The 27922-nt window shown below is 43.3% G+C and overlaps 7 protein-coding genes across 12 annotated transcripts; 2 read left to right on the top strand and 5 right to left on the bottom strand.

Annotated features, from left to right (window-relative positions):
- Nucleotides 1-586: 586 nt before the first annotated feature.
- On the bottom strand, nucleotides 587-5603 carry LOC125769165 (protein prune homolog 2). Its single transcript, XM_049437706.1, has 4 exons — nucleotides 5016-5603; nucleotides 3158-4732; nucleotides 2985-3095; nucleotides 587-2903 (listed from the first exon to the last, which is right to left on the bottom strand). The coding sequence occupies exons 1-4, from the start codon at nucleotides 5018-5020 to the stop codon at nucleotides 2789-2791; spliced, it is 1806 nt and encodes a 601-aa protein (XP_049293663.1). The 5' UTR covers nucleotides 5021-5603; the 3' UTR covers nucleotides 587-2788.
- A 143-nt stretch (nucleotides 5604-5746) lies between these two features.
- LOC125769159 (uncharacterized) lies at nucleotides 5747-7887 on the bottom strand. Its single transcript, XM_049437693.1, has 2 exons — nucleotides 7393-7887; nucleotides 5747-7300 (listed from the first exon to the last, which is right to left on the bottom strand). Exon 2 carries the CDS (start codon nucleotides 7242-7244, stop codon nucleotides 6114-6116), a length of 1131 nt encoding a protein of 376 aa, XP_049293650.1. The 5' UTR covers nucleotides 7245-7300; nucleotides 7393-7887; the 3' UTR covers nucleotides 5747-6113.
- A 115-nt stretch (nucleotides 7888-8002) lies between these two features.
- LOC125769158 (bone morphogenetic protein receptor type-2) lies at nucleotides 8003-15096 on the top strand. 4 transcript variants are annotated; one of them, XM_049437688.1, is made up of 7 exons: nucleotides 8003-8147; nucleotides 9698-10103; nucleotides 10728-10873; nucleotides 10945-11038; nucleotides 11138-11552; nucleotides 11635-11780; nucleotides 11870-15096. In XM_049437688.1, exons 2-7 carry the CDS (start codon nucleotides 9929-9931, stop codon nucleotides 13849-13851), a joined length of 2958 nt encoding a protein of 985 aa, XP_049293645.1. In that variant the 5' UTR covers nucleotides 8003-8147; nucleotides 9698-9928; the 3' UTR covers nucleotides 13852-15096. The 4 variants fall into 4 exon arrangements, with proteins under 4 accessions (XP_049293645.1, XP_049293648.1, XP_049293646.1 ...); XM_049437691.1 differs by lacking the exon at nucleotides 8003-8147 and adding an exon at nucleotides 8218-8344; XM_049437689.1 differs by lacking the exon at nucleotides 8003-8147 and adding an exon at nucleotides 8357-8836.
- A 126-nt stretch (nucleotides 15097-15222) lies between these two features.
- Nucleotides 15223-17466, bottom strand: LOC125769157 (zinc finger protein 883-like). The gene is made up of 3 exons (XM_049437687.1): nucleotides 16099-17466; nucleotides 15668-16033; nucleotides 15223-15588 (listed from the first exon to the last, which is right to left on the bottom strand). Exons 1-3 carry the CDS (start codon nucleotides 17371-17373, stop codon nucleotides 15457-15459), a joined length of 1773 nt encoding a protein of 590 aa, XP_049293644.1. The 5' UTR covers nucleotides 17374-17466; the 3' UTR covers nucleotides 15223-15456.
- A 493-nt stretch (nucleotides 17467-17959) lies between these two features.
- On the top strand, nucleotides 17960-22350 carry LOC125771535 (casein kinase II subunit alpha). 2 transcript variants are annotated; one of them, XM_049442236.1, is made up of 2 exons: nucleotides 17960-19530; nucleotides 21294-22350. In XM_049442236.1, the coding sequence occupies exon 1, from the start codon at nucleotides 18161-18163 to the stop codon at nucleotides 19190-19192; it is 1032 nt and encodes a 343-aa protein (XP_049298193.1). In that variant the 5' UTR covers nucleotides 17960-18160; the 3' UTR covers nucleotides 19193-19530; nucleotides 21294-22350. The 2 variants fall into 2 exon arrangements, with proteins under 2 accessions (XP_049298193.1, XP_049298194.1); XM_049442237.1 differs by having other exon boundaries at nucleotides 17960-21433; nucleotides 21549-22350.
- An 89-nt stretch (nucleotides 22351-22439) lies between these two features.
- Nucleotides 22440-25192, bottom strand: LOC125771536 (PR domain zinc finger protein 5-like). Its single transcript, XM_049442238.1, has 3 exons — nucleotides 25044-25192; nucleotides 23877-24671; nucleotides 22440-23769 (listed from the first exon to the last, which is right to left on the bottom strand). Exons 2-3 carry the CDS (start codon nucleotides 24444-24446, stop codon nucleotides 23431-23433), a joined length of 909 nt encoding a protein of 302 aa, XP_049298195.1. The 5' UTR covers nucleotides 24447-24671; nucleotides 25044-25192; the 3' UTR covers nucleotides 22440-23430.
- Nucleotides 25193-25415: 223 nt separating this feature from the next.
- On the bottom strand, nucleotides 25416-27864 carry LOC125771534 (putative zinc finger protein 840). Of its 2 annotated transcripts, none has more exons than XM_049442234.1 (7): nucleotides 27644-27864; nucleotides 27297-27588; nucleotides 27059-27231; nucleotides 26747-26932; nucleotides 26012-26670; nucleotides 25795-25942; nucleotides 25416-25716 (listed from the first exon to the last, which is right to left on the bottom strand). In XM_049442234.1, the coding sequence occupies exons 2-7, from the start codon at nucleotides 27556-27558 to the stop codon at nucleotides 25594-25596; spliced, it is 1551 nt and encodes a 516-aa protein (XP_049298191.1). In that variant the 5' UTR covers nucleotides 27559-27588; nucleotides 27644-27864; the 3' UTR covers nucleotides 25416-25593. The 2 variants fall into 2 exon arrangements, with proteins under 2 accessions (XP_049298191.1, XP_049298192.1); XM_049442235.1 differs by having other exon boundaries at nucleotides 27297-27566.
- Between the last annotated feature and the right edge of the window lie 58 nt (nucleotides 27865-27922).

Raw genomic sequence — 27922 nt, 5'->3', positions numbered from 1 at the left:
CTCCGTGGAGTGCGATAAATTAATTAAAATTTTAAATCATACAAAATTATTCAAAAACCTCGAAAGACTACTACTAATATTTAAAAAAATATTTTACCATCCTTTAACGCTACGATAACTAAGAAACGTAAACTGATCGCTGCTTACCAGTCTCTGAATGTTGGTTTATATATTTTCGGATGAATAATTTGCATAAACGGACCAAAAGAGAAGATAAAAATCTTTGCATTCCTTCTCATTTGCTTTCCGGTTTGTAATGGCGTTAAGGATGTATTTGTGTTAGGATGCAACGTACCCTAAGATTACGATGCGCAGGATGGTACCACAACAGCTAGTCACTTCCTTATTTGTGACAATATTGACCCTGTTGAAAATTGTTACTGTTTCTCAATAGTTTCAACTCTACAATGACTACACTACTAACCACCATATTGGACTAAAATGAAAATATTAAAGCAAATAAATTATTTTAATAAGCTCGTCAATAACTAATGTACAAAAAAAATGGATGATCGATTATATAATACGACTACAACTTTCGGTGTAACTTTTCAAATGAATAGATGCCTCACGGGAAAGAAGGATCTGCGTGAACACTACAATTATGGAGGTTTATTTTCACGATTCGATACATAGTCTTGCTCCCATTGAGATCGTAGCACGTATTAGGAGGTGAACTTTGATCGGTGGCTTTTGTTAAATTTCACTAAACTCAAATATCAATCGTTGCCTACACAAATCTAAGTTTCAGACATATTAATAAGTAATCAACTTTAGCTTAATTTGAAGAGAATAAAAAGGTAAAAATGAATCAGACGACTTACTGGCATGAGTCAAAAGCATATCAGAGCTCAATAGCACCATCTTGTATGCATTAGAGCGACCAAGTAATATTGCACGGAACAGTAAGTTAGAATAAGTGCATTAAAAAAATAATTGAAATATGTAATGGAAAACACATCGTTTACGAATATAGGTCCATTAGATCGTAATAAAGTTACCTCCTAACATCATGTTTGCTTACAACACATCATTCTGTTTTTCACATGTTTCACTACTACTCACAATATACGAACATTTAGAATATATAAATGCTTCTTGCTCACACTTAACCCAATCCCTAACCCATTGAACTAACTCAAACCTTCTGCGTGCTCATACAAACAAAGAGCGCACTCTGCTTTAGGATTTTCATATCGATTAGTTTTGCCTAATGGACTAAAATAGCAGTCAATTTTATGTTTTGTACTGGACATTTTTTTTCTGGATTACGAAGAGAACTCTGCTATGCGAAACAGTTGAACAATTTTGTCCAAATAAGAATGTTTTTTTTTCTCTCCCTCTTTTTCCTAACTGTCTAAATATTGGTCATTTTCAACAATTTTATTCAACGACACATAGTTTTCCCTTGCTTTACAGCAATGCAGTTCGTTTCCATAATGTATGATATTTCTTGTCAAAACCGTTTTTTTCTCCTTCTCGACATATTAACCGCACCTTTTCAGTTGCAATTCTATCATCAAAAACATTACCAATGAAATCATTACTGAGAGTTGTGGGAATCTTTTCAGTACTAAACTAGGTACATGCAACGCATGTGTTTACAACAGTGCCAACAGTTGATGATTAACTAATGTTTGCCGGACCCATTGCGGGGTCCTTGCTTTCCGGCCATTTATAATTATTGTTTTTGCATTGCTTAATGTTGTGTTTGCTTACAAAATAATAGGTTATTATCGATACCCTCTTTCTCCATACACGCTCAGCTCATTTAGGCTACGCCACGGCAACTAGAGCTTTTGTGGACTTCAAGATAGTTTCTCTTACCTCACTAACGATCAGGCAGTTCCATCCCGTACGGGAACTAACAGTTTTTTGGTAATGTCTTTTTTGTATTCCTTGTATATGCGAGTTTTTATGACGGAATTTTGTTGTGTCAATCGTTCGAAACACAATGAAATCAGTAGAATAATACCAGAAACAATAAAGACGCTTTGCGAAAAGAAACTCGTCTTTTTTCGGTTTAAAAACCAAAGAGAAATCGTCATAGAATCGTTTGTTTCTTAGGACTTGCACAATCTAACATCCAACAAGCCATTCACTACACGCTAGCCGAGATCAGATATCTGTATCCCATTCTTTAGGCAGTTCGATATGCACTCACATAACTATTCACGATAATAATACTCTCCTTCTATATCTTCAGGATTTACTAACAACCCGCACGCAGAGTTCCTGGAACCATAGCGTTATAGAAACGCGTGAGAAACAATGTTTCTCTCGTTTCGGTATCATTTGTCTACGCACAACGGACAACGGTACGATCGAACACCAAACTGTACCCATTGATCGAATTTTATTCTACGTTCGTTTGATTGATAGTGACGCCCATGGGCACTAGCGGCCCGCGGACTGAGATGAAAAGTGCTTTTTCATAACTACCAGTGCACTACGTTCTACGCAGATTTCGCCCTATTTTGCTACATCTGGACCATATGTGTTGATTCCAACTACATCTTAAAGATATCATTGCTTGTTTCGTCGATTTAGTGCGTAGTCATAGAAGACGGCACGAAGGGGTTTTGCATTAATTTACGTTTTCCCAATATTTAATATATTCAAGAAACAAAAGAGAGATCTTTCTTTGCTTTTTTCCTTTTACGGAACAAATACACAATAGACTCGTCCTCGAAGAGAGAACACCAAAACCAACAAACAAACAGACATAGGAAAATGAAGGGAAACATACCATCTTTCTCCAAAAACCAGTAACACATAACGTATTATTTTACCGTGCGTTGTAGTTTTTCACCTTGTCTGGTACAGCGGCCTTTTCTACCGGTACCAGCTTATACAACTCTTCCAGCGAAGTTACGTACACGAGTTTACGCCAAAATTTCGAACTAAAATTTGTTAAAACAGATGTGATTAGCCGTGTATCGATATGACAAGGAAACAAATTTTTTGCTTATAAAAATCCTTACCTAATAAATGGTCGTGCCATCCATACAACACTCTTTAGCCAAAACGTCGGATGCACCATGTATAGATTACGAAGGCTTTTTCTCAGCCGACGATCAAGCAACTGGTAACACCTAGAGAATGAGAGAGGAAGGTTAATTTTACAATACTCAGCATAGCTATAATGTTAACTTACTTTTTCAACCATGGAAATGGAGGAACATTGCCCCGACTTGAACCACCATGTAGATAAACCAACACGTAGTCCTCCGTCACCAGCTGTTCGAGCGTTTTTACCACGTACAGAAACAGATTGTTCATCACGTAATGGTAATCCGCTCGGGAACGATCGGGCAAATGGCACGCACTAAACACTACGATCGCATTATGTCCACCCGCCTGCAGATAGCCTCCATGCGATAGCACACACTTATACGGTTCGATCACCTTCATGTCTATCTCGCGCGTTTTCCCATCCGGTAACGTAATCTTCTGCCAGTTCCGTATATCGCGAGCTTCTTCTCGGGCTGAATACTGAGGCAAAACCGTGGAGCGCCCAGGCGCCACATCGTGCACATCCGGATCGGCAGACAAAGCGGTTGCCTTGGGCGTACCGGGCAGATCGAGAAAGTCTTCATCAATATCCACGTTAAACCCATTATCATCCAATATGGAGGACGATGGACTGAGCGAGACGAGGTTCTGCTGTAGCTCATCCACGCTCTGATTCGAGAGTGTATCTTCCATCGAACTAACGTCATCAACTAGCAGATCGCTCGGCAGTGGAACTTTACGGCGCTGGTGCAAACGTGGTGAGATCGATTTAGAATGTTGCTTGTGTTGCCTTTGCTGTGCACCGGTCGGCGATGGAACGTCCGATTGAGGTGGTGAAGCGTGCAGTGCTACCGATTGAAACGTCGGCGTAACGGAGGCTTGAAATAACGATACATCTTCCTCATCGTATGGTTCCTCCACCTCCGAATCGGTGCTGAAAAAATCGGAACCCATCTCCTCGGTACCTCGCTGGCGTACGGGAGAAACACTGTTCGGGTCACTTTCGGCACCCCTATGGATGACATTGTTGATAACATCAAGCGTCGAAGTGGCCGCTGCTGTGGTGGATTTAGCTTTCGTACCATCCCCAACTGCTGGCAACCGTTTCGATGGTGAGCACTTAGCGCGCCTTGCTGGCGTCACCATGGCTACGTGAGAACGCTTCTCATCGGCTACTATCGATCCGTTCTCTTTTTTCTCCACGCTACGACGATTTGCGTACGGGCTGGCTAAGCGTAGCGGCTGCTCGCTGACCGGTACGACGTCCGGATAGTGATAGTAGTTACGCACGGTCGCCTTCCGGCACCCTGCTGGCTGCTGCGTCTCGACTATAAACTCCGACATATCTGACTCGCTTCCCGTCGGTGACATCATCAGCGGATGGTTGCTGACGGGTGTCAGCCCGGTCGATGATGTTATCCGTGATGACACGATTGAAGGCGATTTACTAGCAGACACTTTATGAATCTCTATCGATTCCGTCGTGGCGCCAGTCGTTGCGTTAGCATCGTTGTGCGGTTCCACGCCGTTACCGAGCTCGGAGTCAGATTGGCACAGGGCAAACAGCGGTTGCTTCACCGTTATGCCATCCGAATCGTGAACGGGCGAATAATCCGGAGACCCTTCCACCTGCAGTGGAGGCGAAGATCCGTGCGAGGTCGTGTTCTCCGATATGTCCATCCTATTGTCCGATAGAGGACTATCTTCCAAGCTTTCACTGAAAGAAACGTTGAGCAATTGAATAATTTACTATGATGTATTGAGATACAAATTATGTGAGAAACAGTACTGAATGTTTCTTAATAAGAGTGTTATTAGTTCAATTTTAAATATCCACTTAAACTCTTCTAAAACCTTAGCAGTAAATATTGCACATTTGAATCAATAATTCCTAATGTATCTTTTCATCTTTTCCCCTTTATCCCTCAACACAAATTTCGCCCATCGTTTTCCTTATATTAAATGAATTATCCCACACAACTAGCTTTCGAAACACTTACCTCATCGACAAAGTACGTCGTCGCCACCTACGTATCAATAGTAGAAGTATTTGCTTACGAAAAAGGACGTTTCGTCCACTGACAACAAGTATGCTTCAAAGGATCAACCCACACACATACACCGCCACCTACTGCTGCAACAAAACATGGTACCATGAGCATCTAACAAATGGTGGCAAGTGTTCTTTCAGTTCTATTGTGCGTACACACGCACGCTTAATTCTGTTCCTTCCTTGCTACTGAGTGTTAGTACATATCGTAACTTCTTTATCACCGATGGTGCGAATAGGAAAGCCCTGAAAATGCACCGTTTTCAATCACAACAACACTGCGGACTGGCTTGCAAGTATCGATGAATCATGATTGACCTGCACAACGCACGACCAAAGAATGCACTGCATACGCTATTAAGAACACCTATTTTGCTAAGCTTTACATTTTCTTTCTCGAATTACTGACTTTTAGTTGATTACACATTGTTTCGCGGAACTATGAACACGCAACTGTGAACTGTGCACTTGCATCTTTGACTGTGTTGTAGGACTTCTCTTGAGGATTTTTTTCACCGTTCTGTCAAATGGATAGCAAAACAAAGTGCGCTCTCCAGCGGCAGTGCTGCCAAACGAGAATGGTGAAGATTTTTGAAAATTTTAATCAGAATTCCATAATGAATTTGAAAACCATGCAACAAACGTTAGCTAGCCTATGTGGTGCAAATAATCACATCGATAGTTAGGAAATTGATTTTTTATTTCGTTTGAATGTATCAATAGAAAATAAACAACAGAATCAGTAAAAACCTGCCTTCTTTTCGTTCTTCTAATTATTAACATCAACTTAACCACGTGGTAACAATTCGTTTTGCTTTGCGCTGTGCTTTGGACCAATTGCATTGGTTATGCAATTTACGTTATTTAACGACATAAACCAACATCTTCTTTGAAGAATGCTCCTACTTTTCTTTATCTTTATGGGTGTAATTGCTTACATCTGTACACATACATTTCCGTAGGTGTTTCGCCTAACTTTTGTTTGGTTTTAAGGTACACTAGCGTTGAGAATATTGTAATCATAATTGTAGTGCATTGTCTTTCACTCTCATCGGTAACCGGTACCAACTCCTCCACCGTGGACGCTATGGTTGTGCATGTAGTAACTTTCGACAAAGTCAAACGATATGTTACATGAATCACAGAAAAATGGCCTCTTCCGACGTTGGTTGGTGGAATCTACTATCGTGGTACAGGGCCAAACTAATGCATGGTTGTGGAAGGAAGCTTTCGGTGTGCTCGTTCTTGTGATGAGCGTTTCGTCGAACAGCCGATGGTTCGATTCCATGTGCTCTTGAAGACTATCGTTGGAAGGGAAAAATTTTTCGCACTCCACGCAGTAGTGACTAAAATCAGGCACCATGGTAACTAAGGTTGGCACGCTGCTATTCATAAGAACTGTTTCGTTACTTTGCGAAAATTCTGCCCCAGCAGACTGTGCCGTGTTGGTTAACACAGGGAACATTTCACACCCACTTAAACCGGCCTCATTTGCATGTTGATTTTCTGTCGGCTTTACCAACGTGTTTTGGTTATTCTTGCCACGATGGTTCTCACCCAAAGTGTCACTTTGTGGCGAAACATGATCGGTCGACACAGTCTGTTGTCGCTTTTGCTGATTCAGCAAAGGCAACTCGTCATAATTGATCCAGTCGCGCTGTGAACTTTCGTTCGGTTCAAACATGGATATGGCACCTTCTGGAAGCATACTATCGTCCATCAGCATGGACAGTTCATTCGAAATCGAGGGGAGGCTTTCCACCTCACAAAAATCCGCCCCGTGGTTGCGTTGTACTAGCGGCTCCTCGGAAACAGATTCATCCAAGTAGCGTATGTAAAATGTGTAACCATCTTTCATCACCACATGCTCCGATGGATCGTGTTCCGACGGTATCGGTACTGGATCTTCGTCGTCTGTTTCTACCGGTAACAACGGGGTAGAAGATGCCGCTGGATAATTCACATTTGGTTCGTTGGACGCCGGTACATACCACGAATTATATCCCGGACCTCGGGTATTATACGATGGAGCATATTCATTACACATTCCGCTGGATGTATCTGGCACGCCTGGAACAATTGTATCCGATGATGATGCTTCGAGCGAGTCAATGGGTTGTCTTCCGTGCGGGATGTTGTTTGGACGGTTCATAGATCTCGATGGAATCATATTCCTCATCTGCTAGTGGGAATGAGTGATAACAAATCATAAACGCCTTTTTGCACCATGTCACACTGAAAAAATGGCAAACAATATCATTAACCCGTGATAGTCACACTTCTAGTACGAAATAATTCAATATATTGCGAATAATTTGCTCCCTTACCTTGCAGGTAGCTCGTCTTCCTTGCTTGTGCCATTTTCTATGCTTGCTTTGTGTTTTGCACTTGAAAAGCAATTCCACAGAAAAACAACAACAGTGCTGCCAGAACAGTCAACCGGCAAAAACAACCTAATGCGTGTTTACACGAAACGAACGCAACAGAAAAACGCGGGAACAGAAATCAATCAGCTGTAAATAACATGTGAAGGAATTACGTAAATCTGATAATGTTTTTCCTCAAATCGTGCAACCCTTTTTTAAGGGATTTCCTGCAACATTTATTGTTGTACTTGCGTTTCGAAAAACCACAAACTTTGTCCGCATTCTGGCAGCCACTGTTTGTGAACAAAAAAACACTCTCGCACTTAGGTCGTTTAGAGCATTTTATTTCTTATCAATGGAAGAAAGGAACCAACACAGCCCTACCACACTAACGTGCGCCCTTTACGCTCAAACCCACTTATGCGCTCTAAGCATCCAACGGATGCTCTCTCTCGCACAGGGCTCTCGGCGATCTTCTTGCACGCGAAAAAAGGGAATCTCGAAACTGCGCAAGTGTGTAACCGTCCCTTCGCGAATGTGAAGGAAAAACAGATCTCGCGTATAGTAGAGATTCACGTTTCATCGGTCTTGGTCGCCAATCGTTGGTGCTGTCGGTCGTGGGGTTACAATTTTAATGTTTTGTACCAGATGAAAAGAATGCAAAACTGTAACTAAAGTTGCGTGCGAAAGTGTGCAGTGTACTAGCGTAACATACGGTAAGCAACGCACGACGATTGCAGCTTCACGGAGATTATGTTGGACGACGCCTTTTTTGTCGAACGGCTGGCTGTGTATTTAGCGGCGAAAAAATCAATATCCTCGAAGGGACTGGGATCGGCGTTGGTCACAACAGACGCTTTTTAAGTACGCAGTAACCTTTGGCTGCTTCCAATGTGAAATGGCACGCGTGAAGGTTTGTGAAGGTTGGATAAAGCAGTATTTAGTGGATAGTTTAACAAGAAATTATGCTCCATGAATGTCACCAAAAGCAATTGGAAGAAGATTTTTTCTTTTCTTCGTAGCGGAACCGTGTCCTAAGTGGTGTTTCGTGTGGGGAGGGTAAACGACGATGTGAACAGTCGGCGAGAGCTCTCGCTCTTTCTGTTTGGCTTCTCTCGCGTATCGTTGCGTTTCCTACCCCAATTATTCACCCTCTTTTCCACCCCAAAATACGCACCAACAGACACGCGCGCGCACGGTCTCTCACGGTCAATGAAACGGATGGATAATGTTTTGATGTTATTCTTATGTGTGTTTCTGTTACGATTGCGATTGTGGTTCGAGATGTATAGAGCACTCCCATCACCAGAAGGCCAGAACGCATAGTTTCTTCAAAAATGGTTGCCGAACGTAATGAAATGTATGGTAAAAACGTGTCCGTTTTAAGTATCAAAAGCTACCTCACGTGAGTACAGTGTTCCATTCCCTTCTATTACCCCATGAACGCCCCGGCAATATGAGAGAACCGTTTCGCCATGGAGTTATTTTAGAACGAATACAGCAGAGGGTACGCTTTTGGGGTAAACGATAACAAAGTGTCGTGGATCCGTGTGGAGACCTCGTGATTAATGCCAAATGTGCGATCTGGCGGTGTACGGTATGCGGATTTGTCGGTGGATTAGGTTTGCCACTCGAGTGAACCACAAACATGATAAGGATGTAGCCAAGCATAGGTACCACAGCACAGTGAAAGTTGTCCAGATTGTTGGTGAATTGCAGCAAAATTCTATTTCGTTGTTGCATTTGGCAACCTCAAGGTTTGCCATTTCGTTTCTCATAGCAACGCGTAGCTGGTAATTTGCAATGGCAGCAAGCCAGAAGTCTATGACGAGAACTTCCCTGCAGTGTTGAGTTCGAAGCTGCAATAGTGGGACAGAAAAACAGTGCATAAATCACATTCCTGCGACATTCGCAATCGATGACGCCATAGTCCGCTGCAAACAGAGAGTCAGATGACAAGCTGCCCGTGGAAGAGTGGATTTTATACCGCGCCGCATAGCAAAAAAAAAACCACCAACGCAAGTGAATTTATAAACAAAACAGGCAAAACGCCCCCTTCGATCACAAACGGAGACGTGACCGCGACGTGTTGTACCATTTTTACTGCCTAAAATCTGTCCTCCATCCATTTGCTAGTTGTTTCGTGATTTAACTTCTTTCTCTAATTAAGCATTTTGGAATAATCGGTTTATACTGTGTAAATTTAAGTGATTTTGTAACCATAAAATTCTAATCCTGATTCACTTTTTAATCTTTTTTTTTACAGGCTACTGCGTTGAACATGATCTGTTACACTGGTGATAAATATTGTAAATGAATCGATCGGTGATCTGTATTGTTGAAATGCCGGACCATTCACGGAGCGATTAAGGTGCTCAGAACACCGCCAGCGCTTGGAGGCGCATTCTTACGAATCAAACAACAACAAAAAGTCCCTCTAGTCTACAGCATAACATCAGTATTTGGAAAGCGGTGTATTGTGCTGTCAGCAACCAAGATGTATCCCCAGCAAAATGTTCACCCTCAGTTGGAACCCTCGCACGATATTGGCCAATGCTTCCGGGCTGGAAATTTGAAAGGAAATACCAAAAAAACAATGCTCTCAATAAGGAAGCAAGTATTCGTGTTCGGACTTATGCTGACGTTGATGTTACTGTTTCCTGGCGGACAAGGTAAAATTTAAAACAAGAATTTAATTACGAGCAGTGCGTAATAGCGTAAAGGTTTTCGTTCCGTTTTCGTGAAAAGAAAACTACTCATGAAAATGTATATTATCCTGGTGTGCCTCAACTAATCGCATGTTTTGCCAACATCGATCGATGCGGCTGTTCGTGTTCGTTCACTTCAAACGATACACGCTTGCACATTTAAAATAATAACCCCGACCTTCCGTGCTTAAAACTATGATGGGCAAAAGGAATCCGCTGAAAGCAGACAGGTCGCATGTTGAGGGAGATGATAAAGGCGTTTTTATTGTTTCCTTTTTTGTCTCTTACTACACAAATTGCTTGTCGAACTGTGTCCTATAAAATGAGGAGAAATGTGCTAACTAAAGAATGTTCATGTTTTGAATTTTAACCGTTTTATATAATGCGTTCCGGATAAGGCCATTAATCGATATGGCTATTTTTGGCGAAAGAAGTAATGTTCTACGGAACGAATGATTGTTTGTTCCAGATTCTTGTGTCTAGCTTAAAAATAAAACGAAACAATATTTGATTGAAAATAGGTCGAACTAGGGATAATTATTTTTTTTCTTTTCATCATTTCATCATCTATTTCTCCACCCTGCGTAGCCACTCCAATGAAAAGGCGTTGCATACAATTTGGTACAACATCCACGACAAACACACAGCAGCAGAATGGGCAGGATTTCGTTGACGAATACGATGAGTACTATGAAGCGGAAACATCGGAGGAGCCTGTGTTTGAGAAGAATATCGTATGTAATGAAGCGGTAGTGTTTGCAAAACGGTAAAACAGTAAAACCTTGTTGGTTCTATTACCTTTCAGTCTACAGTCGTCACATGCTCCCAGAAGGCGCCATACTGCTACACAGTTTGGACATACGATACCGTGAAGAATGCGAGCCGAGTTGTGGTGCAAGGTACAATCTCCATCATTAAATAGAAGCACACATACTGTTCTTTCTAACCAACGTTCCTACCACTTATGTTGTCCATTTGCTTACTTTTCTGTCCCAAAGGATGCTGGGCTTGGACGGACGATCAGAAATACTGCAGTAATGCCGAATGTATCAGTACGTCCCAAACACCCACCAAACACTTCTTCTGCTGCTGCAATGGCGATAGTTGCAATGGGAATTTCACCTATCGTCCGCCACCGACGTCGGCCGACGGGTTAAGTATGCGGGAAGAGAACGCAAACATTACACCGTTTGCACCGTACACTTCGATCTGGAGTTCGCCGACGGTGTACATCTGCTTTGCGCTACTCGCTATCATGTTGCTGGGAATTGTGGGCTTCTTGAGCTGCCGCCGGTTGCCGAAGAAAGGGGCCGCTGAACTACTGGAGCACATGCAACCATCCGGTCCGGGATATAGCTCGAATCTCTATAACGTCGATAACTTGAAGCTTGTGTCCATGATCGGACAGGGCAAGTAAGTGATTGGATTGTGAACGTTCAATACCAACTGTTCAGTGTGGTCGACTAAAGTCGGTATAATTTAACTTTTACTACAGGTATGGGACCGTATGGAAAGGTATCGTTAACGAACAACCAGTTGCTGTGAAGATCTTTGCTGCCCAACATCGTCAGTATTTTCTCAACGAGCGTGACATTTACACAGTCCCACTGATGGAATCTCCTACACTGTTGACATACTTTGGTAAGATCTTTAGTCAACTTTATCTGATTTACTAACCCGTGGCTCTAATACTCTAATACTTCTCAATCCCATTCCCCCTGATCTGTTAGGTTCTGATGAGCGGCGCACAATGGATGATCGTGTCGAATATCTGCTAGTATTATCGTTGGCTCCATTGGGTTGTTTGCAGGATTGGTTAACAGACAATCGTGTGTCCTTCAGCACGTTCTGCCGTATGGGTAAATCCATTGCCAACGGTTTGGCACATCTGCACACCGAGATCCGCAAAGGTGATCTGGTCAAACCGTGCATCTGCCATCGCGATCTAAACTCGCGCAACATTCTCGTCAAATCGGACCTGTCCTGCTGCATCGGTGATCTGGGCTTTGCGCTGAAAACGTTCGGCGCACGGTACGAGTACCGTGGGGAAATAACGCTCGCCGAAACGAAGAGCATCAATGAGGTCGGCACGGTACGTTACATGGCACCGGAAGTGCTGGAGGGTGCAGTGAATCTGCGCGATTGTGAATCGGCCCTCAAGCAGATCGATGTGTACACGCTGGCGCTGGTATTATGGGAGTTGGCAAATCGCTGTGAAGATTTCTACCCGGACGGTACCAGCGTGCCGGAGTATCGAGCACCGTACGAAGAGTATGTCGGTTCCAATCCCAGCTTCGAGCAGATGCAGGTGCTTGTATCGCGCAACAAAGCACGACCTTCATTCCCGGCACACTTTGGCGCAAGCCTGGTGACACAGATTGTGCGCGACACGTGCGAGGATTGTTGGGATCACGATGCGGAAGCACGATTAACGGCCATGTGCGTTCAGGAACGGCTGCAGGAGATCGCTCAGATCAATCCGAGCGCTCGCAGCATGCCGGTGAAAGCCTGCAGCCATGACGATGGCACGGCGATGGAAAAGAACCAACTGTATCAGTTGGAAAACGATGGTGCAGCGATGGTTGCGATGATGGGCCAACATCAGCGGTACAGTCCGGATGGGACGATTGCATTCATGACTCCACCAAACCAACAGATAATCCCACAGCTACCTCCGGTCGGCTATAGGGACGATACAACTGGATCGTACAAATATGGCAAGCTGTGTGACGGCAACAATTCAACAACGAACAGCGGTGCACCGTCGTCCCAGTCCGATGAGGACGAGCAGCATACCGTGCGCAAAGGGCAGGCGCCATTAATACAGAAGGATGTGTGCTTTGCCAATGGTCCCGGCAAGGGCCTTGGCGGTAGTGTGAAGGTTATGCTGCAGAAAACATTCCATAAGAATATTACGGCAGGTGCAAATAACTCATCGCTGCTGGGTCGTGGGTACAATGCCGCCGGGCGGCATAACTGTGACGATGGAGATGATCGTTCCAATTTGGTGGTCGTTGTCGAAACCACCGACCCGTACCCACATGCGCAGCGAAATGCACTGCTTTCGCAGGAGGAAATTCTAATGAACCACCACAACACCAACCAGCAGCAGAATCTTCAGTGCGCCATAGAACGACCGACGAATCTGGATCTCGGCACCGGGAAGTACGAGAGTAATTTGCTGCTACACGAACCACAGTCCGTTGGAAATGTTTCCGCAACCGATGGTGCCGGTAATCCACGGGGAAGGGTGGAACAATACGCCAAGGCACTGGCCGATGCCGACTTCACCAGACAGTCGTTTGCCATACTGGACGAGGTGGACGGAAATACCGTGGATGGTACCAGTACAGTAGCGCCCGATCCTGACCCACATCAGAAGTTACGCATCGTTATTTCCAAATCGGCCAATGCCATGCATCCGCACAAAGGTGGAGCACATGCACGGCAAGGTTCGGATAGCTCATCGCCACCCCCGTTTATGGACGATCGTTCGCTGAAGAGGCAACGTTCGCTGGAAGTGTTCCACGAGGTGTTCGGTCCGAAGGGTAGCATCGAGCGGCTGCGGAATCCTAGCCAGCGCGTCAAGACACCCGGTGATGTGCCGCCATCGGTGCGTAAGGTGCGTGCCTCAAAGACACTGTCGCTCTACGACGATCGAATGATGACGGCAACGGTGGCAAACGGAAACCGATTGGCAAACTCCGTATAGCATGAGGAGGTACTGCTATTGGAGCTATAAAGTGAAAACCACGAGACGTGGACGAGGTTCAAAAGGTGAACTTTAGTAGTTTTGTTGAGGGGAGTTTCATAAAGGCATTCTCACCGTGGGGGGGGCTCAGAGCTCAGAAGTATTGTTTCAAAAAGACAAGCAAGCAAGCAGCCTTCTATATTCATTTTCATTTGTTAGCTTTCTGCGATTTTTTACATGTTGCTTTTTTAAAGGGAGTATTTATCACGCAACGCACGCACGTACGTATTTATGCTGAATCGTCGTAAAAGCTTAGCAATACGGTGATTCGTGCTGCAAGGGTATGACTTCATTCGAAGTCCTATCTGGAAACATGGTCGAGGATGGTTTACCATTCCTTTTTGCGGTAACACGATTAACAATCCGTTTTGTGCTCTTCGCAGCAGTCTCATAACTTTATTAGAATTCATAGTGAATTGTGAAACAGTTTCTAAAACCATACATTTTGATACTCCAAAATGAATCACTTGAACGATGTAACACTTTGAAAAGTGTTACGACGGCTCAGATAAGGCGATCGACATAGAATGATGGTTCCATTTGGGTGGGCGGAATTTGGCCGGGAAATGGTTGCATACCAGCAAAGAATGCAACCTAAATATACATAATGGACTGATTTAATGCCAGCATCGCAGCGGGGGAATGTGCCCTGGACTGCTGCAACACATTGCGTTGGCAGTAAAAGCATACAATGAAATTCCTAACTTACTTTAGAGGATTTGGATCTCATCGATCCTACATTACAGGACATTAAATCGAGATTGTAGAAGAATGTTAAGAAGAGTGGTAGACAGCAGAAATTAAGTAAGAAGCTAAAAGCGAAACCTCGATATAGAACGTAGGGTGTACTAGGGTAAGTGTCTCTATTACGATGTAAGGGTTTCATATAACCTGGTTCGATACTATTTGCCATGCACGTGCTATACACTGCACAACACTTACCAGTTGTTTCAACTTCGAGTGTTTTAGTACTTTTCGTTGATAATAGTCATAGTAATGCATGCATGAATGAAGAACAGTATTCCTTGTGCAGGGTTGAAAGCCGGAAAGGCGCACCACATTCGTTCGATACCAAAAACACACCAAAAACAAACCAAAAAAAAAAATATACGCAAAATACACATTGATTGGCAGGCCATTGACATTTTGAGAAAAGTTAGCGAAAAAGTATTATTAGAAATGCATAACAAAACCTAAAGCATAAAAGTGTGATACCTTACTGTTACGGTTGCTTTAGAAGCAACCGACATTTAAATTTAGATCCGAAATTTAAGAATTAATTAATAACTTTATTCAGTTTTTTGTTCATGTGGTCATCGATCCTCATTCGTTCATCGATTTCTAACCCGTGCCATCGCTGTTGGGATTGGTTTGCTTGATTTAATACCGGCAATTGATCTGAAACTTGATCTTTGATTTGAAAAGTTCACTAATTTGCAAGTTGTCGATCTATAGATTAATCTCAATGTTGATGTTTCAATTTTAATTCACACTAAATGAGGTGCAATAAAAAATCGTAGTAATTAATTTAGTTCATGCAACATTTTTTAAACTTCGTCGCATTGTTTAGACACAGCTTAATATAGCTGCACTGTTATCATCGATCAATTCATTGACGGAACACTTATGCTGATTCCGCTTCCGAATAGTACTGAAACTGACCCCACACTCTAAACAGTCATATTTTTGCGGTGTCTCCTATTGCAAAAAAGAGAATCACGTGTAAAGCTACTTCGTGTTACAAGCCCTTCAAGATGATTCAAAATTCAATACTTACCGTTTCTTTCTCTACACTCGGCAAATAATATTTCGTCGAGCGAGATTCTGCCGCTGTTCGTAACGCCCTTTCCTGTCCAATCAGTATGTTCGTTTTTGGCCGTACTCTAGCATTCACCTTGATGCCGTGCCGCATCATGTGCTTGTTGTACACCGTGTGATGCTTAAAATCGTGCCCACAGCAAACATAATTATCCTGGTACGTAATGCACGAATGCTTGTTGAAATCTTTCTCCGTCAGGCATACAATCAAACAGATTCCACATTCCAGATGCTGCGGGTACTTATGACGAGAGAGGTGCTGCTGCAGTGCCTCATCATTGTCGAACGATCGGAGACAAATATCGCACACGAAGTACGTTTGTATCTGAAATGGAAAATTTGGTAACTGTTTTACTACCAGGAACCATCACATCAGCGCTTCAAATTTACCTGGTGCGCTTTCTCTACGTGCATTCGCAGCTTATCTCGCCGGCTGTACGAAGCTTCACAGTGCTCACACTGGAACCGAACATCCGTATGAACGGCTTTGAAGTGACGGTTTAAATGATGTTGCGTTTTGAACGACCGCTTGCATTCCACACAGTGGAAATTACGCTCCGTAACGTGGGAATCGGTGTGCTGCTTAAGCAGCTTATTGCTGGTAAACACAGCACCGCACGTTTGGCACTCGGCTCGGTCTTCACTGATGTGGATGGCTGCGATATGGTTTTGCAGCTCCGTTTTGGTATGAAACGAGGAAGAACAGTACGTACACTGGAAGTGCGTAATACCGACGTGACGCTCCAAGTGCACCTCCAGCGAGATCCGATGCTTCAACACGTTGCCACAAATTTCGCACACATATTCTTTATGCGGGTTACTTTTTTTGTGCTGCTTGAGTTCTTCTGGCGTATCGAACATTTGCAAACAGTACGAATTATTACACACGTACCCAACTTTTCCTTCGTTCTGTTCATGCTTCTTCACGTGGATAGTGTGCGCAACGGTAAACATCGTCTTATAGGGACATTTTTCGCAATGGAACTGTTGCCGCTTCGAATTAAGTTTCTCATCAGATCTGTCTTTGGATACTGCGTGCTTCTCCTCATTATCATCATCCATTGTTGTAAACTCTTCGCCCTCGCTATCATTCTGTTCGACCGATTCAAACTCTATTTTCAAATGATTTTGTTCAGCTGGTGTCGAATGTGTTACTTCGCTCTCTTCCTCCGAACCGTAAACCAACAGCTCTTTCTCCATGGGTTCATCCTGCTCGAGTCCGGTCATTATTTCCATGGAAGCAATGACGTATTGATCGTACTCAGCCAACAGATCGTTCACTCCTACATCGATCTTGTTACACAGATCCAAATCCCGGAACAACATCTCCAGTTCATCTGTTTTACTTTCAAACAAATCTCGCAGTGGCCTTTCGTCCCCTAGCTTCACTTGCACCAAGGCAGCAAGAAACTCATGGAGATGATTGATTTTTCGTCTATACTTGCTGAAGAATTCCATCACCTCAAGGCATGCTATACACACGGATGTGGGTAGGAATTGCGAGGTAGTTGCCGGTAGCTTGAACGAGATATCCTGCAGGAATGTTGAGATCGTTCCCTCCAGCAATGGACGATGCGTATCGAGCGCCATCATCTGGTCGGGATGTATCGATTGCAGACATGCACGACAAACGTTGGGAAACGTGAGCAGATTGAAAATGGTCATTTTGTGAATGCAAACATGAAGTAAAATTTGAAAAATTAAGCAACAAAATCAGTTCACAACACATAAACACCAGCACCAGTTGTTCACCCTGTGTAGAAGTTTTGTTGTTTTGGTTAGACGCTGCCGTGCTTCTGTGTTTACATCTGCATCGCTGTAAACTTCCCCTAAATCGTTACCATTTCTCGTTTTCATTGCATTTGCACATTTTCTGCAAAAAATACGTTCTGGAAAAGCTGTTTGCTTTTCCTACAGGAAGGTTAGCAATCATGATTCATAAAAACTAAAATTTATCATTCGATGGATGCAAAATATTGCCGAAACATTAGTGAATCTATCAGAAACTGTTAATTTGGTTGATCGTTTCACCCAGCTGCAATCACTTGAGGTAACATTGTACATTGTAATAAAGGATTGCTAAAACCGCTTATGGCCATGAAGAAAAATGCATTTTTCATCTAAAGCCAACGATTTTTCATGAACGAAATTATCATTCTGGCCCCATTTGGATGGTGGAGCATCCCGGTTGCAAGAACACAACTACGCGTTGAAAACAACGCCACACGCTGTCAAGCGCGCTTGTCATACAACGTTTGCGACGTTTGTCTTTTGGCAGCCCTTTTTGGAGAGGGAAGAAAAGTTGCCGTAGGAAAAAAGTAAAGACCAACAGCAGCAACAGCAGCGCGCAGCACGGACGGCCAAGAGAAAAGTCGAAAACGATACAAAACGGCGAGCAGAAGGTGAAAAAAGCAACACCAGCCCAAAGTTTCCAGCGACGGCAACTAGCAGAATGACGCTGCCGAGCAGTGCCAGGGTGTACGCGGATGTAAATTCGCATAAACCACGTGAATATTGGGACTACGAGAACTACATCGTCGATTGGGTGAACCAGGATGACTACCAGCTAGTGCGGAAATTGGGCCGGGGCAAGTATAGCGAGGTGTTCGAGGCGATCAAAATGACGAGCAACGAGAAGTGCGTGGTGAAAATTCTGAAGCCGGTCAAGAAGAAAAAGATCAAACGCGAAATCAAGATTCTCGAGAATCTCCGGGGCGGCACCAACATCATCACGCTGCTGGCGGTGGTGAAGGATCCGGTCTCCCGCACGCCGGCACTCATCTTCGAGCATGTGAACAATACCGACTTCAAGCAGCTCTACCAAACGCTCAGCGATTACGACATTCGGTACTATCTGTACGAGCTGCTGAAGGCGCTCGACTACTGCCACAGCCTGGGCATCATGCACCGTGACGTGAAGCCACACAACGTAATGATCGACCATGAGAATCGCAAGCTGCGCCTGATCGACTGGGGCTTGGCCGAGTTCTACCATCCGGGCCAGGAGTACAACGTGCGGGTCGCGAGCCGCTACTTCAAGGGTCCGGAGCTGCTGGTCGACTACCAGATGTACGACTACTCGCTCGATATGTGGTCGCTCGGCTGCATGCTCGCGTCCATGATCTTCCGCAAGGAGCCGTTCTTCCACGGACACGACAACTATGATCAGCTCGTGCGCATCGCGAAGGTGCTCGGCACCGAGGACCTGTTCGCCTATCTGGACAAATACAACATTGAGCTAGATCCGCGCTTCAACGACATTCTGTCGCGCCACTCGCGCAAACGATGGGAGCGCTTTGTGCACTCGGAAAACCAGCATCTGGTGTCGCCGGAAGGGCTCGACTTTCTCGACAAGCTGCTGCGCTACGATCACTTCGAGCGTTTGACCGCGCGGGAGGCCATGGAGCATCCATACTTTGCCATCATCGTCAACGGGCAGATGCCGCCACCGCCGACCTCGTCCGCCAAGGGCGGCACCAACTAAATAAGCGCCCTGCCCTCCTCCGTCATGTCCGTCTTTAGTGTAGCGCCCTTCCGTCACAGCGCACCATCGTCACCGGCAGCGCAACATCGTGAGCGTTTCCACCGCTGTTGGCAACAAGACCCCGGATGGTACGGTAGCAGACGGTTCGCACCATTTGTGATGTCCACCCTTCCTTGCCCCACGCTCGGTGGATCGCGTTTGGCACGAATGCTGGTAGGCGGATGTGGCGCGTACATTTCGCTGGTTACCTTGACCCACCGGCGAACAGTGGGTGGAATTTGGCCGAAGGAGAGACGGTTATGACCGAGCGCCGGGGAGGTGTCGAGCGAAAATGAAGAGTAAGTAGCGCGCTTAAAACACGAGTAACGTATGAGAGAATGTGTGACGGTTGTGTGCGCATGTTGGACACGTTTTCCAATTAGAGGCGTTTCCGGTGCGCACACAGATTCGCAATTCGTAAGAGAGAAAAATCGGCATATTGATGATAAAACAAAAGGAAAAGGATTTAAACAAAACAAAAAAATCTGGTAGAGGAAGGGAGAATAGCCCTGAATGTTTAAGAAGGGAATATTTTAGAATAGATTCTCAAATGCTAAACAGGAGAATTTAACATTGTAGCAGAAGAAAAAGAAACATAAACAGTTGTGGGATAGTTGCAAAAGCGAACGGAGAGCGATGGTTAGCAAAAAAAAAAGCGAGCAACACGCGGGGAAGATTGGAACGCAAACAAATAAGTAACCTTTCATGCATTTCCCCTTTAAACCCAGCTCCTCCAACTCAATCAGGAAACCTAAGGATGGCGCGTATAGTATCGATAATTAGCAAAGCAAGCATTTCAAGGCTAAAACGCTAACCCTTGGAAAAGGAGATTCTAGTGGCATTAGTAAACGAACGACACGAAACTGTTTTGTTTCGTTGATGATAGCATCTTCCAAGCAGAAACCCGTTCCGATAGATCGGGCCCAAAAAAATTGCGATAGGTTAACATCAGGAAAGACCACCGAACCCCGCTAGAGGACAAACTTTCATGTAGGGGACACAGAACTGGAATCGTAAATAACAACATTTTGCAAGGGGTAGGAATCGATTATGAGCTACAACAGCACCCAGCATACAGATAAGAATATAAGCAGCGAATTAATTCGACCACGTTCGTTTGAAATTGAGTTTATCCACGCCTACCACATTTTCCCGTACGCTAATCTTTGTTCGTGTTAACGAATGCTGAACAACAAGTAGGCCATTTTGTTTTAATTCATATTTGAAGGCACGGTTGCCAGGCATATAGGATATGGCGCGCTATACATTCGAACGACAGGATAACGCAGGCAAACGTAGCAAAATGGAATATACCCCATCCGGGCAGCGACAACGGTCGAATGGCATTAGACAATTGAAAACTTCTTTAGCAAACCGCGCTCTCGTTTCCGCGCCTTTCCCTGGTTCTAGTTCTGTGATGCGTGAGCGTATCGGACACTAATTATTGCTATCGATCGGTCGGTATGGTAGACCGAATGCTAACAGTGTTATTGACAAGGAAGGGATGAAGAAAAAAAAACGACAGAAAAGCGCGGAAGATACAAAGTTGTGAAGCGAACCCTGTTTTTTTGTTTTCGTAGTAGATGGGTAGTAGTGTGCAGTTCTTGGTTTAGTATCGCTAGAAGGTCGTTACATCTTCACATAAACACAAGGCTTTACATTTGTTTCCCGGTTGTAACACTGACAAGCAACAAGCGATAGTGTGACTAGCTAAATCTATTGTTTTCCTTCCATGTTTCGCATTTTGATGGTTAATTTTTCTGCAAGGAGAAAGATTTTCTTACGGTCACTATAATTTCTTTGCCGCATAGTGTCTTTCTGTGTTCTGTAGATTGCTATGCGTATAACATTTCTTAGTTTCGTTCGTTATCAAACGCTGTGCTGGTGTGCAGGAAGAGGCGATTTATCATCATCGTTATCATCTTGTTCGATATGTTTTTCATATTCATGTTTTACAATATCATTTGCATATTTTTTCTTCTTCTCTACTCTTCTTTAACTAATTTGAATCGATTTTTTGGAAACATAATCAACTTACGCTAGCCTTTTCTCGTTTATCTAGGGTTTGCGACTCCCCGCATTCTATCTGCGCACCTTTGTTTTTCGCTCGTCTTCTTATCTTTACTTTCTGAAATGGAAACAAGTTATAAGAACAGATTTAAACAACAACAACAACAAAAAAAAACGCTAGGATTACAACAGGTATTTTGTTCTGCTCTTTTCTTTTGTAATTAAAGTGAAATCAAATATTAATAAAAAAAAAATCAATTACCCCCCAAAATGGCCGCCTGACATCATGTAACCACGACGACGTAAGTGGTGAAAAGCAGCAAAAAAACGAACGATTGCTGAGAAACACGAAAAGAAATACAAGTAGAATATATCTTCTCGCCTGCTGAGGAAGAAGGATTCGCTACGAAAGCCTTCCCTACAAGCTAATGCAGGATAATCGCCTTTATGTACTGTTGGCAGGACTTTTCTGTTTCTTTCGTTATGATTGTGTAGTTTAAACTATCCGCGGCTACAAATACATCTATACAAATGTACATTGTGCCACCTTCTCCCCAGTTTGAAATGCAGTTCAAACGCGAATTCAGCTCGGATTATTACTCACCAACCGAGTAAGGAATTTCCACCCCGTGGAGAGCGAAATGGTGGCATCGAACCGGAAGCGGACGGGCAACCCCAATAGTGAATTGATGTCGGACGGAGCAACCCTTAGTGGAGCATAATAATTAGTAGATGTACGTGAACATGAGTATATGTTAAAGCAAATGCGTTTATCCCTGCTGCGCTACCAACAACAACACATTCACTCATCCCCGAATTTCTCGTCCTCGGTTTAGTTTAGAAACGCGCGACGAGACTAGAAGAAGTTATGAACTTTTGTTTTCTAAACAGCTATTATTTTAAAACAAATTATAATCCCCGGGCGTAGTTTGGTAGGTAGAAGTCGTCGTTAGCGTTCGAGATAAAAGCTAAATAACCGTTAGAGTATATGTTTGATTAAATATTTCAATTTCTCCCTTCTGGATTATGGTTATATCCCTCTCCACATTATCAACCAACTATGGATAAATAATAAAGATGAATCTTTGGAAGGAGATACGATCATCTTATTTTTTATTTTACTGTATAAGTATACTATTTCGGATGACGATAAGCTGGTAACACTTTTTCGGTCAATAAGACAAAAACCCGACCCGACTTTTGTTCACTCTTTGCGATGTGGTTTTTATTCGCGATAAATAGTACACTAGGGAAAATATGTATTTACCTATATACAAACTCAAATCGGTGTTTGTTAAGGTATCATCATACTGTTATTTGTTTACGACCCTCCACATACACACACACGCACACCTAGATAGGTTCAATTGTTTCGATTTAAATAATCTAGCTGCACACGCATAAACATAATTGAGAAATTAAAGTGATACTACTTTCAAGTTTAATACTTCTAAACGTCACGAAACAGCTATCGCTCTTGCTCTTCATTCGTTTTACGTCTTATTGGTTAGTATCCAATCAAACGTTTCATGTGCTCTTTCTTCTGAAGGGTTTAAAAGTTTAAATTCTGATCGAACTTGGGCTGTCTGTGGAGTCTGGTAGTCATTATTATAATAAAATTTATCAGAGGTAACATCCGTTACTTCATTGTTCACACGATAAAACCGATACCGAATACTATACGGACTAACTGTGACCAGCTATGGGTAAATAAAGTCAAGAAAAACTAAAAAAGGCTGGCCTAACTCCTCCTGAGGTTGTAGTGCCAAAATAAAAATGGAGAAGGGAAAATCCTATTCCTAATATAACCTATTCAATTTTGTTATTAATTTTCTGCACATATAGCTTGGTAGGTCATGCCCACCGAAACCCTCAACCGATAGTGTGTCTGACCAAACGTTGATGACTAAGAATGAGTCTTAGCGATCACCTTAACGTCTAGTACCATGTCCTGGCTATTCAACTATGATGCTGTCACAATCATCGAATGAATTTTACTTCAGTTTATGCGCGGAAAACGTTCAAATTTCTGTGTACTGTAAAGTTTGAGATTTTCGTTTTTAAAATTATCATCATAAACTGCTAAATGTTGTTGTCACCTGGACGAAAAGCGCAGCATTCTTAATACTATTATACTAAAGCAATCTTCGAAACAGCTGTGTTGAATTCACACACTGTGGAGGACCTTTTCACGAGACCCTCGATGAGCGCATTGCACGAAACTGACTGAGTAGTGTACCCTTGGGCAATTTAACCCGCGCGTTCGTTTTTATATTGTGAACCGTCAACATGTGCCTGTTATAGTAGTAATGGTACCCGAAATCTTTCCCACAGCATTCGTAATTGTTCTGGTACGTGATGCAGATATGATTTCCACCATAGTTTCCCTCCGATGTGCGTGCATTCGGCGTCAAACAAGTGCCACACTCGAGTGGTTTCGGGTGCTCATGGCGGTAAACGTGTCGCTGTAGCAAATCGTCACTCTCGTACGAAACCAGACAAATTTCGCACACGAAATAGCTTTGAATCTGTGTGTTTAACGAAAAGAGAGAGAGAGAGAGAGAGCGGTAAAGAAATAAATTAAGAAATTTGCTTATTACAGATGCTTCCTGTTCGACATTTGCTAGCGATCTACCTTGTGTATGAGTTCCAGATGCGCACGAAGCTTCTCGCGCCGGCCATAAGACGTGTGGCACACCGTGCATGGAAACCGTTGATCCTGATGAATGGTCGCATGATGACGCTTCAGATGGTAACCGGTCTTAAACGATAGTGGACACTCCGGGCAGGGAAACTTTCGTAGTGCAATTTCTTCGGCAGACTCCACTTTCGGTGACTTTTGCTTACGCTTTCCGGAACCGTTGCGTTTCCGGGGTTGTTTCGGTTTGGTCACATTAACCGCTTGCAGATGTGTACCATTCCCTGCTCCCGGTTGCTCCTCTTCCTCGCTCTCGGTATTGTAGGGATTTTTGAAATACATTTCAATGCGCTCGCCCGGTTGTGCTATCCGCTTGCCCAAATCCAGCCCAGCGAGTGATGCAAAGTGCAGCTGGAGCGATGAACTTTCCCCATTTTGTGGCGCATTGGAGATGGGACCACTGGGTGGATAATATTTTTTCATATCCGTTGCAGCGTATTGATCATAGTTTGGTGCAGTTTGCGATCGTCCTACGGCAGTGGCATCGTGAATGCGTGTATCGTCCATATTCTTCTTTAAATTCTTTAGTTGATTCAGCCAGCGAAGGGTTAAGGCATGGACTGCAAAACACGTTGGTAGACTTTGCTTTGTGGACCGGATCTGTGCGCACACCCAAATCTTTTTACCGGAAGTGTTTACCAGACATAAAAGGCACCTGGAATGTGGCGTTCTATGCTATTGATGCTCTTACATTCATCGTTGCATCCAGTCGTAATACAACGGAGAAAACTGCTATAATCAAACAGAGAGTAAATAACAATGCTTTGATAACGTTTGAACCGGATACTTTTCCTACACGACTTCTATGCCCAATAAGGCCAAAACCCACTCGCATCGCATCCCGCTCATATCGTGAACCGCATCTTACAAGATTAAATTGTGAATATTTTGCACCGTGAATAAACCATTGTGTGCCGATACGTGAACACCGTTTTGCACAATCACTAGTTGTATTAGCTTCTGTTCGTTCGATGCTACAATGGACGCTAGTAGCTTGTGTTTGAGAAGATGTTTTTCTTTTGAAATAAACCACAATCACCAGCATTCCAGCGGCCAAAGGCTGCTAGCCTTAAATACAATGGTAATGAATCTTACGTGTCTTACCTGTATCAGTTTACTGTGCCAGCTCTTTTTACAGAAGAAGATGCAGAAAATATGTTACGCTACGGCCTCTTTGGGTTTTGGGCAAGCGAGATTATTGTATTCCAAATTGTTTACCATCAAGAGAAGCGTGACGTTTCCGAAGATGCAACCATTTGCTGTACGCGACCCGCGAATGATCGCGTGGAAGACAGCATGCGTTGCAAAACATGTGTGAATCATCGTGATTTTATGATCCCCCTCGCACAATTAACTGCAATTGTGTTCTCTTGAGAATAAAAAAAGAGATTAATTCAAATTGACTCATTGAGTTTCGATGCAGCTTACGGGAAAATGCTTTTCAGTAACGAAAGCATAATTAACTAAAACGCAATCTTAAAATCAGCACAACATTGTGCAAAATGGAGATGTTTTATATTTCGAACAGCTTTGTTGAGTATTTTGGATGGAGAAGTTTCTTCAAGCTGTATGGTTTGGCTTTGGCATAGTACTACGTTGTACTATGAAGCTATCTGCCTTCTTTTCATTTCCGTCACACAATTTCTAGGTAGTTCTAGCTTTGAAGAATTTCGATACTAAGCAGTTCAACATTGCCCGATGATTTAGATGGCGAATCGGTGCTAAACTTGCTTTCCTGGGAGTTGGAATCTTCCTCTAATTCACACTCGGAATCATCCTGGAATGTGAAAATTGAAGAAAATCTTACTTCAACTACACGGAAGGAAAATGCGTTTAAATCGCAACCCATACATACCTGTACTACAAGCCGCCTGGACGTGGACGCTGAAGAACACGTATGATTATTAAACATATCCTCACTTACATACGCACCGAGACACGATCCACACACATAGTTCCTCGCAGCAACATGTATCTTTTGGTGTCGTTTTAGTAGTTCCTCGCTGTAAAATATTAGAGCGGAATCGAGTTTAATTTGCTTACAATTATTTCACACCTACCAAATAACAGACCTTCGGCAAACTTTCCCACATATTTTACATTTCCAGTGTTCCTGCTTAGATCCCTTACTATTATGGGACAAAAGTAGAGCCCTTGCAATTGCATGACTCTCGATGTGCTTTTTATACAGATCATAGAACTTTATCTTTTCACCGCAGGTACGGCACTTGAAACATTTGTGACCATCGCGGACGTGTTCCCGCAAGGAAGCTTCATCCAGGAACCATTCTCTACAGATTTCATCGTACGGACAAATCCATTTCTTCGACCTATTTGTATCGTCACTTTCTTGTGGGCTTATGTCTTTTTGCATCATTATATTGGCATCCGTTTGAAACCCATCCATTGAATGGTCGTCCTCCTGTTCGAATACGGTGTACTTTTTGATTCGTCCATATGTTGCCACCTCTTGTTCCAGCCTTTCAAGCGTTATCTTATCCTCCGACCCTTGGCATATGTTCATACTTTGCAGAACGTTCACCAAACATGTTCCCTGCTCTTCGTAAAGATCTTGCAGCGGTTTTCTATTGCCCTTAAGCAGGTGAGCTAAACCTGTGCTGAACTTTCGCATATATTCCATTTGTCTTTGGTACTGGTGAAATGTGATCAGTGCTTCCAAACATTCCGCACACACCTTATCCGGCAGCAGATGATGAAGGCTTGCATGATCCTATTGATGGATAGAAAACCATGAAGTTAAAATCATTGAATCAAAAAAAGGAGAACAAACGAGACCTCTTCCATACCTCTTCGTCCATTGTTACTCCAGTGATTTCTTCGAATTTCTGCTCGATTGTACATTCCAGCTCGTTGTGATAGTAGGCGAACGGGGAGAACATTTTCTCATCAGTGATGGCTTTAAAGCAAAACGCACATACGTTGGGATACTTCTGCAACCGGTAAACAATCTTCTGCAATACTATCGATGTGTTCTGGAGTGGAAGAAAAGACTATTTTTTTCAACCTGATTTGTGGACATAATCAAAACGATTTTACAACACAATTAAATGCCCTTTTTAAAAAAAATAGGACAAAGAGAATAATACAATGAACCATACTTTCATCTCTTCCGCTACAGTCACTCCGCTGTACGTGTGGTCTTTGTCTGTGGTTGGCTCAGCAGATCCTGCGTTATGATAGAGTTCCTCCACCAGCTGTTTGCGGATTTGCTCATCTAGCTTTTGCTTTTTCGAAATGGTAATAACCGAACCATCCATCACAGTGGGAAATGCTAAAATAAAAACACGGAGACATTCAAACCACTGCAAGCCACTTAGAACATGCAAACATGCTTACCATTTAGATTGAGTCTTCGTAGATTTTTACTCCACATCCGCGGAGAGTTGGCCATTTGATAGTCATGCTTTTTGAAATGAACCGAACATATTGCATCGGTTTTGAATGGCGCCCAATTGGCATCTCGCTTGCAAAACGCTATCCATTTGCTTCTCAACACCTGTTCCGATGGGAAGGCGTGGAAGATTATGTCCAGCTTTCGTTTTCTGGCTTCTGCACGCTTGTTGTTGCAGAATGCTGCTGCACATTTTGAATTCGGCATTTTATTTGCTGCAATAGAGAGATTCAGGTTCTGTTTTGGTTTGGTAAATCTCTTTTGTTTCCCAGTGTTCCGGGAAATAGCTTACCTTGCGTACAGGGGGACGGTAAACCAGCAGAAGGTCACGGCTATTTGTTGGAAGTTTTTATTATCAAACAGTAGGTATTTAAAATTCGCGAAACACTTAAATTCTCCTCTTGTTTGATGATGTACTGCCCCTTTTTTGAAAGCGTAAACAAATGGATACAAAAGGTGTTTTCATGGAAAATCTCTTTGACAGCCATGTTCAAGGCTACCTTGATGGTTCATATACGAGATTGAAAATTTCGCAAAACGGTTGTTGGATTTCCTTAAAAAAGGATACGCA

This window comes from Anopheles funestus, chromosome 3RL (assembly GCF_943734845.2).
Source record: "Anopheles funestus chromosome 3RL, idAnoFuneDA-416_04, whole genome shotgun sequence".
Classification (NCBI taxonomy): Eukaryota; Metazoa; Arthropoda; class Insecta; order Diptera; family Culicidae; genus Anopheles; species Anopheles funestus.
Note: the sequence above shows the minus strand (reverse complement) of the source record. Positions and strands in the feature narration are given on the sequence as shown.